This window comes from Perca flavescens, chromosome 13, assembly GCF_004354835.1.
Source record: "Perca flavescens isolate YP-PL-M2 chromosome 13, PFLA_1.0, whole genome shotgun sequence".
Taxonomy (NCBI): Eukaryota; Metazoa; Chordata; class Actinopteri; order Perciformes; family Percidae; genus Perca; species Perca flavescens.
The window spans coordinates 582,663-594,362 of NC_041343.1; the positions used below are offsets into that span (position 1 = coordinate 582,663).

The 11,700-nt window shown below is 42.2% G+C and overlaps 1 protein-coding gene across 1 annotated transcript in view; it reads right to left on the reverse strand.

Moving 5' to 3' along the window:
- LOC114566913 (CXADR-like membrane protein) overlaps positions 1–4,452 on the reverse strand; it is a 134,332-nt gene extending 129,880 nt beyond the window's left edge. Inside the window, exon 1 of the mRNA XM_028595763.1 lies at positions 4,329–4,452. Within this exon, the coding sequence (XP_028451564.1) occupies positions 4,329–4,362 (34 nt within the window). The 5' untranslated portion in view covers positions 4,363–4,452. The remainder of the gene's footprint in view (positions 1–4,328) is intronic.
- Positions 4,453–11,700: the final 7,248 nt, after the last annotated feature.

Below are 11,700 nucleotides of genomic sequence, written 5' to 3' on the forward strand. Positions count from 1 at the left end.
TCACAGCTCTGTCAATTAAATCAACTAATCAATTAGTCGACAAAATCCTATAAGTGTTAGTCGACTCAGGATTTCTTTAGTCGAGGACAGCCCTAGTGTTTAGTAGAAAAGACAACTGTTTCCATTAGGAACTCAAGTCTCATTGTGGTTCCATCAAATTTATTCAGCTGCATTTCATCCGCGGCAAAGAGAGTTTTCAGCTGCAGAGCGAAGGCGGCAGCGCCATGAGGTAGAATATGCTGCTTTACCACGGCCTGTCGCACCCCGCTCCCATAATGCAACTAATGAAAGCTTCCATCACCCCATGGACAACTGGACTAATGGTAATGTAATGTCACACACACACACACACACACACACACACACACACACACACGACGAAGTGTGGTAAACTTTATAGAGCTGTAAGAAAAATATCCCTTGATATTTAAAGACATTTCTGTTTCCTTTGCACCAAACTAAAAATACTGATTGTATGTATGTATGTGATGTACTGACATATGAGACTGCAGGCAATATATGTCATTTGGTGAGTCGTGGAAAAACTGACTTTGACAGCAGAAAGAAATGCTCAAAAACCAGCACCTTCAAAAAAACCAGCACCTTCAAAACTACCGGAGGCTAGACTTGAATCTTCTAGACATCTTCCATTTCCAAAATGGAGGTTTTACCATGAGTTAGCTGTCATCAGCTAAAAATCCCAGACAACAGCTGATCCTTTTCAATAATGAAATACAGAATCCACCATCTATAATACAATCATCTGTAGGGACTAGGGCTGGGCAATATATTGATATTATATCGATATTGTGATGTGAGACTAGATATCGTCTTAGATTTTGGATATTGTAATATCGTAATATGACATAAGTGTTTTTCTTTTCCTGGTTTTAAAGGCTGCATTACAGTAAAGTGATGTACTTTTCTGAACTTACCAGACTGTTCTAGCTGTTTGATTATTTGCCTTTTACCCACTTAGACATGATGTCCACATTACTGAAGATTATTTATCTAAAATCTAAGTGTGAAGATATTTTGTTAATGCACCAATTGTCAACCCTAGAATATCGCCTCCCTATGATTTTCTCCCTATCGCCCAGCCCTAGTAGGGGACCCATGTAAAGTGACTGTGGGGCCTTTGCACACAGCCCCTCACAACAATTACATCAGTATCATGTTTCTATGATAAAACACAGTGACCTTTGATTAGTTCATGGTTAGGTTAGGTCAGGGGTCGGCAACCCGCGGCTCCGGAGCCGCATGCGGCTCTTTCATCCCTCTGATGCGGCTCCCTGTGGCTTTTAAAAATGAGTTTTTTTTTTTACATAGTTTGTTTTTAAAATGTAATTCTAAATTTTAAGATTATGGTGATCTTGTAACATCTAAATAATGTATTATTATTGTAATTTGTATCACAAAAAAAGTGTTAAAATTCTTTGTCGCTCTTAATATGCGTCACAACCTCCAATGTGCGACACCCGCCAGCGCGCGATTTCTTGAACTTTTCTAAACCCAGGTAGGCCAACTCATAGATATATATGTCTATGAGCCAACTATGGATAATGGATAATTCTAAGAAAAGAAAAGTGTCTGAAGAAAACAGAACGTTTAATGCTACGTGGGCAGATTCATATGCTTTCTCTGCTGACGAGACTGGTTTACCAGTATGCTTAATATGTAATGAAAAACTAGCAAACAACAAAAAGTCAAATGTCGCAAGACATTTCCAGAATAAACACGCAGCCTTTGCTCAAAAATATCCGGATGGAGATGAGAGAAAAAAAGCTGTTTCGGAACTGATGCGGAAGGTTGATCTGAGCAAAAATCACTTCAAGAAGTGGATGAAGTCTGCAAATTCAACTACATATGCAAGTTTTGTAGCCGCTCAGGAAATAGTCAGGCATGGGAAGCCGTTCACAGATGGAGAATATGTAAAAGAATCTTTCATTAAGATTTCAGGACATCTATTCACGGACTTTAAAAACAAGAGTGAAATTGTGCAGAAAATCAGGGATATGCCCCTCTCTGCAAAGACTGTCAAAGACAGAACCATAAAAATGGCAGAAGACATCACCAGACAGCAAATTAAAGACATCAATTCAGCTGTGGCCTACTCAATTGCCTGCGATGAATCTAAAGACAAAGGTGATATTGAACAAATAGCGCTGTTCTGCCGGTATGTAAACTCGGCTGGGCCACAGGAAGAAATGATTGAATTGATACCGCTAAAAGGCCAAACACGGGGGGAGGACATCTGTGAGGCTGTCTTGAATTGTTTAAGAGCCAAAGGAATAAACACCACCCACCTGGTGTCAGTGGCTACTGATGGGGCACCAAGTATGACAGGAGCGCATAAGGGCTTTGTAGCTTTACTGCAGAAGTCGCTGGACAGAAAGCTGCTGACCTTTCACTGCATCCTGCACCAAGAGGCACTATGTGCTCAAACATTTCCTCCGGAATGCACAGAAGTAATGAATCTTGTCATCCAGATTGTCAATAAAATAATGGCAAAAGCTTTAAATCACCGTCAGTTCCGTTCGTTACTGGACGAGCTGGAAAGCACATATTCTGATCTCCTGCTGCACAACAAAGTCCGGTGGTTGTCCAGAGGGGAGGTGCTGAAACGTTTTGCTGCATGTCTGGAAGAAGTGAAAACTTTCCTGGGAAGCAAAGGGCTCACATTTCCTGAGCTGGAACAGCCAGAGTGGCTGGAAAAGCTACACTTCATGGTAGACATGACAGCGCATTTGAACACGCTGAACACAGCTCTTCAGGGGAAAGGACGCACAGCCCTGCACGTGTTGGAGGAGGTTTTGGCATTCGAGCGCAAGTTGACAGTGCTTGCAAGAGATTTACAGAAAGGTACACTGTCACACTTCCCCAATTTGAGAGAGTTCAAAGAAGCTCACATGATAAATTCGGACTATTTACATTCTGCAATCATCGCAATGCAAACATCGTTTGGGAAACGATTCTGTGAGTTCAGAGAGGAAAAAACCACGTTATCCTTCCCAGTCGCTCCCCTGAGCCTCGATCCATCCCTGCTGAATACGACTGCATTGGCAGGTGTGAGTCAACCTGATCTTGAGATGGAACTGGCCGACATAGCTGACAAAGACATATGGGTGTCCAAGTTTAAACGCTTGACAGCAGACCTTGAAGATGTTGCCCGTCAGAAGGCCGTTCTTGCTCAGAATCACAAATGGCGTGATATTGAAAACCTCCCCAAACCGGACAAACTTGTGTTCGAAACTTGGAATGCTATCCCCGACGTTTATGTGAACATGAAAAAGTATGCACTTGGAGTCCTGTCGAACTTTGGATCCACATATGTATGTGAGCAGGTGTTCTCCAACATGAACTTTATTAAAAGCAAACATCGCGCACGCCTCACAGATGACAGCTTACGATCCTGCGTAAAGATGAAGGTGACGGCATACAGCCCTGATGTGCAGACACTGTGCACAGAGTTTCAGGAGCAGAAATCACATTAACCAAGTATGATAAATATTTTAATTGCCAATTATTTTGCATATCTTCATATTTTTTCATTGTTCAGTGAAATAGTCCTTTTATTATTCAGGTTGACAGCTGACTGCACGCGCCAGAAAAAGGATGACGGCACACAGAGAGAGGACGGCATTTTTGGTTTGCTGCCGGTGGATAATTTAAGTTCGGCGTTTTTTCATAAATACAAGAAGGACTAAAATAGACTTGAAAGTAACCTTCAACCCAACGTCTTTTTTTCTGAGTTCAAAATGTTTTTGTTGCATGCAGAAATTAATTTCGTTGTCTCTGCAGTAGTTCATTCATCTCATGAATGCCACACATTATAGTTTGTTTATGCATAGCATAAAGGCCAATTGCAAATGCAGTATTATTTCTTTTTAAATCTCAAAAGGGTTTTGTGGCTCCCAGTGTTTTCTTTATTGTGAGAAACGGGTCCAAATGGCTCTTTGAGTGGTAAAGGTTGCCGACCCCTGGGTTAGGTTATTTTCATATTCCTTCAACACTGCCATTGGACACAGTTCCTCAACACTTTTACAATGACCTCAGTGCTGTCATTAACAGCAGGGATGTACAGTATAAACATGCCAGTAGCATAATGCAACGTTAGAGTAGATGTACATCCTTTTTACACATTCCCCTGCTTCCAGAAACTGTCAGACGGGCTACTACACTTATTTTCCAAATGTTATCATTTGCCAACAATACTACAACTGAACACACACACACACACACACACACACACACACACACACACACGGACCTCACTACTAGCATAAAATCTGTGATCACTCCGCAGCGGGAACGAACAACGAACTTACCCAGGAACAGTGTGAGGAGAGGAGCAGCAGGCATTCCGGCATCCAGCACGATAGATCCAGCAGGACAGAGTGAGAGAGAGAGAGAGAGAGAGAGAGTGTGTGTGTGTGTGTGTGTGTGTGTGTGTGTGTGTGTGTGTGTGTGTGTGTGTGTGTGTGTCTCTGCTGGACTTCAAAGTGCTAACGGCAGGGTGAGCAGTGAGAGTACCGCTTGTCTTCTGCATACAGCGGCAGCGTGCTCATTGACAGAAGCGCAGCCGCATGTGATCTCCAGCAGAGCCGCTTCTCCTGCCCGTGTGTCCGGTCCTGCCGTATCCTCTCTGCCCGTGTGTGTGTGTGTGTGTGTGTGTGTCCCTGCCTTATCCTCTCTGCCCGTGTGTGTGTGTGTGTGTCCCTGCCGTATCCTCTCTGCCCGTGTGTGTGTGTGTGTGTGTGTGTCCCTGCCGTATCCTCTCTGCCCGTGTGTGTGTGTGTGTGTGTCCCTGCCGTATCCTCTCTGCCCGTGTGTGTGTGTGTGTGTGTGTGTCCCTGCCGTATCCTCTCTGCCCGTGTGTCCCTGCTGTATTTTCTGCTGTATCCTCTCTGTCCACTGCGTGGAAACCCAAAGAGGAGATGCAGCAAGGTGTGCCCGCCTGCCTGCTGCAGCACTCGGTAAAATGGGGACCTCTACAGTTGATATGGGCGTACACCTCTGTTCCATGCGTCCTCCTAAGGGACAAACGGGACATTGTAGCCTACCGATTGGTTTTTCTTGTGTTCCTATACCCATACAAACAATCCACCCCACTTACACAAAACGTTCAGGGAACGTTGGGGAACGTTAGTTTCTGGTTCCCTGACGTTTAGGGAACGTTCCCTCAGGGTTATAACGTTCCCTAAACGTTAAGGGAACCAACCAATTGAAACATTCTCCTGTGGTTGCACTGTACCTCCACACAATGTTCCCGTTTGTTGTTTTTGGTTGTTCTGAGTGCAGTTTTAGTTATGGTTTATTTAAACCTGCTCCATTTACGTTTTTGAAGTAGCATATAAAAGGTTTGCAGTCACTTGATTTAGATTCACTCAAAAATTATTAGTCTTATAAAATCGAAGTAAGATAAACATAGCAAGAGAATATGTAATATTTTTAGGCTGGTAACAGTTTTGTTAACAAGAATACTTTGTGCTTGATTTCGTTTTTTTAACTGTAATACTTAAAACAAGAATCTATCAATAGAACGATTTTCACAACTAGGAAAATGCCATGAGGACATCCATTAGCCGCATGGCACAGCGGATGGACACATTTGAGGAGAAGATGGATGAGCTGCTCATGCACTTAAGGAGCTCCCAGTCACCTCCCTCTGCTCCAGGCGATGACATGTTGCTGTCGCCCTGCTCGACAGTCACCGAGCTGCAGGAGTTCGACAGGAGTCTCGGTCAACAGGAGAGGAGGAACAAAGTGATAATTAAGTGGCCCTACCCTGCCCTAAGATAACACTATATAATTGCATAAATTCAAATATCATAACTGAACTGACTTCTCTTACAAAATGAGATTGTACAAGCTCTCCATTTTGTTCTACATGTGTAATTTGTATTTCTATGTTTTACAGCAACTTTTCCTGACAAGCCCGGAGGTTTGACCGGAGGTCCATCATTTCCCAGGACCTGAAGTGGGAGTCCAACATACATAAAAAGGCTCAGCAGAGGATGTACTTCCTACAGCAACTGCAGAAGCATGGCCTACCACAAGAGCTACTGGCCATCTTCTCCACTGCTGCCATCCTCCTGCCTCCCCCCCTCTGGTAGGCACTACAGATCCCTGCACACAAAACCAACCAGACACAAGAACAGCTTCTTTCCCACTGCCATCACTCTCCTGAACTGCTGATAAGTGGGCTCATCCCCATTTTGACCATTCACCTACACATTATATACTTATCATTCCAATATGCATCTTGCACAATACATTTGCTCTATTACTTTGCACTTTACATCCCACTCCATGTGTACTTGTATTGATATTATGTATCATTGGTATAGTTGTATTTTTTGTATATTGTGTTAATGTGCCTATATGTATGTTGTATCTATTGTACAGTATGTGTCTATATGGTCAATAAAACTGATTCTTATATATATATTATGGCATGCTGTTAAGGAAATTATTATATATATATATATATATATATATATATATATATATATATATATATATATATATATGTGAAGTTTGAATATATTGAATGAATCTTATTCTGAATATATTGAATGAAAGTCTGAATATATTGAATGAACCTTGAATATATTGAATGAAAATCTGAATATATTGAATGAACGTCTGAATATATTGAATGAAAGTCTGAATATATTGAATGAAAGTGAATATATTGAATGAAAGTCTGAATATATTGAATGAAAGGCGTGTTGAGTGAGCCTGATGAAAGGGACCTGCCTGACCATTTAGTCTTCCATGATGAAAAAGTGAATAAACTTTTTCATTGGGAGAACGGTACTGGATACATTTCTCGTTACCAGTGTTTTGGCCCGTACATGCATTCGCCAGTGTGTTAATAATCTCTTCATTGCTCGAAATTACTGACACTATATTTCTTGCTGATTTGCTCATAGTGTCACACTTTGGTTAGGATTAACGAAAACACAAGATGGTGGCAGACAATGACGTCAGATTCAACTTCAATTTCAACTTTCATTCAATATATTCAGAAATTCATTCAATATATTCAGACTTCCATTCTGTCATGATCGTGAGTTCTGTTATGTTCTGTTACCTGTTTTATTTTGAAGTCCGTCTTGTCTCCCATGTCTTGTCTAGCTTACTCCCTGTCCTTGGTTTTCCCTCCCTTGTGATTGTCTGATTTGTTTCACCTGTTGTGCCTCCTGTTCCTTGTTAGTCCTCGTTACCCTGTGTATTTAGTCTCTCTGTTTCCTCTTATCGGTTCATTATTCCCTGTCTGTCCTGTGTGAGACCTGGTTATTTGTAGTTTTGAGTTGTTAGTTGTGTGAGTCAAAATAAAGAGTTTATTCTGCACATTCGCTGGACGAGTCTAGCATTTGGATCCACCTGCTGCAACCCTGACACATTAAATATATTCAGACATTCATTCAATATATTCAATGTTCATTCAGTATATTCAAGGTTCCTTCAAAATATTCAGACTTTCATTCAATATATTCAAACTTTACATATTATATAATTTCCTAAACTGCATGCCATAATATATATAAAGTTTTTAAAGGTTAGGGGAACGTTCCATAAAGGTTACTTAAAGGTTACAACGGTAGGGGAACGTTCTCTAAAGGTTACGTTAGGCGATGAAACCAAAAACTAACCGCCAGGGAACGTTCCCACAACCAAAAATTGGGAGGGGGGGGGCTACAATCTTTCCTGCCCGCCTCAGTGTCCTGGAGATTGCAGCCAATCATCTTCTCAGCAGAGCAGATGATACGCTGCAGTCTGCCCTTGTCCTTGGCAGTGGCTGCAGCCGACCAGATGATGATGGAGCAGGTGAGGATGGACTGATGGCAGTGTAGAAGGGAACCATCATTGTCTTTGGCAGGTTAAAGCTGACGCAGGAAGTACATCCTCTGCTGGGCTTTTTTGTTGAGGGAGCTGATGTTCAGTTCCCACTAGAGGTCCTGGGAGATGATGGAGCCCAGGAACCGGAAGGACTCCACAATGTTGACTGTGGAGTCACCCAGGGTGATGGAGACAGGGGGGCTTTGTTTTTTTTAAGATTATTTTTTGGGGCTTTTTTACCTTTACTTCAGAGTGACAGTGGATAGACAGTAAAGGTGGGAGAGAGATGGACGATGACACGCAGCAAAGGGCCGCAGATTCAAACCCGGGCTGCTGCAAAGGCCTCAGCCCACATGGGCTCCTACTGGGTGAGCCAGAGGTCGCCCTACTGCACTCATCTCTAACCTAACTCAAATGGTGAAAAAGTCAGTTTATTAGTAATTTTGCTGGGCAAACATCTAACACCTGTATTGACCACATATTTACAAATAATAGTGAGTTATGTTCCAAAGTGGTATCTGTCCCTGTGGGGTTTGTAAGAAAAACTCAAAGTACTCCAGAAGAGATCATACAGAATGTTTTGTGAAGAGAATTGTATTAGAGATATCGAGAAGGCTGAGTGGAACCAAGTACTGGCTTTAAATAAGGTTGAAAAAGCCCTCAAGCTATTCACAGAATTATTTCTCTCTGTGGCTGATCAGCATGTCCCATTAGGAAAGGTTACAGTAAGATCAGATAAAGCTTAATAGATCAATGAAGAATTGAGGCAATGTGTGTATGCAAAAATGAGCTGAAAAGAACTGCAATTGACTCCAAGGGAACTGAAAAGTGGCAAACATATTGCCAAATGAGAAATAAGGTTACAAAGTTGAATAGGAAAAAGAAAAAAAACTATTATACCTTAAATGAAATTCCTTCTTTCACTGAAGTAAATGGAATTTTCTTAACAAAAGGTGGTCATTGCCACAGAGACGTACACATGAATAATGGTTGCTAATAATGTACTATATCCACTCATATTGCTGTTTTATTTTGAACAGTTAGACCTCACATGAAGTGATTGTTTTGGGGGTGCAACTACAGATTGTACCTTTCAAGCAGCATTCTGGAAACAATTAAAATATTGTACTAGTGTCTTAACATGTAGCTCATTAGGAGGAGCATTGCTCTGCAATGCATGTAAAAAAAATATGCTCTGCAGAAACACACACTTGAAGACCCAATTGAAATCTTGGAAGCCAAATACAAATGTAGAGATGACAATATGCTATGCACCATGCAGTCTGATTAGATCCTCAGTCATGTTACTGCTGGGCCAGTGTCTGAAACTCTGCACTCACTGCTCCATAACATGACCAAAAGAACAGCAGCATGTAATGGATTGATGTGGAAGTAGGAGTGCTATTCAGAAATGTGACTTTACTCTCCTCAGGCACCGTACCTCTCTGAGTTGTATCGTTGTTGACTTAAGTTGCAAAGCAGCAGAATAAAGCAACACAGTGTGCAGTTCACAACATCTCAGTCACTGAGTCACGGTATATTACATGGTGTCAGAATTCTGTCAAGCACAGTGGTATAAAAACGTGCAGTTATGGCTGCTCTGCAGTTTGAACACCAGAGGATTGACTGGGATGCTGCTGACATAGAAAGAGTTTGAAAGATTCAAAAGTCACGCCCCATTCGTCTTTGATGGAGCGCTGTCGGAGCTAGAAGCTAAGCAGAAGGCGGGCTGGCTCGGCACGTCAATAGGTGAACAAGGCAGAGAAGTCTACAAGATGCTAGACTGAACGGATCGTGGAAAAGAAGATTCTACAAAGGCACTGGATAATCTGAAAGCTACATCAGAACGAGGAAAAATAAAAGGATAACTCATCATCGTTTCAAGCAGAGGAAGCAACGTGCAAGAGAGTTTCGACTACTTCGTAAGGACTTAATGCTGCTTCTAATGGACTGTGAATACGCCGAACCGGACAACATGCTGATTGACGCCATCATTGCGATAAAGCTTATAGTTAGGGAGTGAGGAGTTGCAGCGGGGGAGGGCTCTTAGCTATGCTGTTCTAGTTTTACATTGCCAGGGGACTTCCTTTGACACGCAGAGCTCCTCTCTCCTCTCTTTTTTCATCTGTGGGCAAATGCTTGTTACTAACCTAGCTCTCAGGAGCTTGTTCCCCGGAGCCCTTATGTTTTCTCGCCCCGCAGTTTTCCCTGGATTAGGGTGGCACCTAAATCATGGTTGCAGTTGTCGCGGAGGTCCTGCTAGGCGCCCTGCTACGCCCTGCTACGCCCTGCTACGCTCTGCTACGCCCTGCTACGCCCTGCTACACCCTGCTACGCCCTGCTACGCTCTGCTACGCCCTGCTACACCCTGCTACGCCCTGCTACGCCCTGCTACACCCTGCTACACCCTGCTACGCCCTGCTACGCTCTGCTACGCCCTGCTATTCCCTGCTACGCCGCGCAGTGCCCTGCTACATCCAGCAACGCCCTGTGGTGCCCTGCTACGCCCTGCTACGTCATGCTATGTCCTCCTACACCCTGCTACGCCCTGCAGTGCTCAGCTATGCCATGAACTACTAAAACTACTATTTCTAGTCATAGTTCCATTATCTTATCTTTATTCTTTTTTATTATGATTTTCCAGGTCCATACATTACAGTCAATGATAATACTTATCATACTTCTCATTAAGCCATCTGTAAATGTAGAAAAGTATCACAGGCTCCGTAAGCAGAACAAAAGTGAGCAAGGACCCATTAGGCATTCATACTGTATTATATACCCATAACCATTTTGAAATATAGTAAAATAAGAACATGAACTAAATAAAGAAAACATGTTGGGGTAAAACTCAATGACACATAAAGCCCTCTACAGGGAAAATAAAAGCAGACAAAATGGACACAAAAATCCACTTCAGACAAATGATGGTCGAATTGGTGTGACATATGTTATCCTTCTTCTCCATCTTTTCAAAAAAGTTCGCTGTTGGAGTCTCAAAGCAAAAGTAATCCTTTCCATCTTGAAAATATCGTAGATAATGTTAATCCATTCCTCCACCGTAGGTCTTCCTGGTTTTAACCACCTTCTAGTAATCTACTAGCAGCACTTAAGATCTGAAATAAGTATTTGACATGAGAGGAAACATTTCCTGATGTTAAAGCACCTAAATATAAAGACTCAAATTTAAATTGTATGTCCATCTCAAAAATGAAGAATGGAATCAAAGATGCACAGGACCAGAATATGTGAAAATGATTTGCTTCGAGGCACCCACACTGTCGCCAGCATGTCGAAGAATTTGTGTAATGCCTCTTTGGAGTAATGAAAAACCTTTTAAGGTTTTTCCAGCAAAACTCTAGCCATAAAGATGAACTGGAAGTTTTCCACTGTATCTCACACAGGTTCTCCCAATCTTCTGCCTATAGAACAAGGTTTCCTTCATGTTGAAATTTTTGTTTTACATACAGTGAACTACATTTTGTTCATTGTAAACCCTTGTAGAGTCTTGAAATGAGTTTCTGGTTTTGAAAGCTGTTCATAGTCCCTTTATGCAAAAATGTGCAGTATGCTTAAACCTTGTGAACCCCATCTTTTAGGCAAAAAATCTGGATCAAATGCGCACCATCTCAAGACCTTTACCGCATCCTTCAGGTTATTTTGAGCTATTACCTTGCTCCATATCTTAAGTGACCAACATATCCATGGGTTTCCCAATTCCTTTAAATTGTTCAACAAGCCCTTATCCCCAATTGCAGCCTGGATTGGAAATTCGTCTGACACAGCACTTTCAATCTCCTTCCATCTAGCACAGTATTCTGGGTTGCACCAGCATATCAATGGCCTCAACAG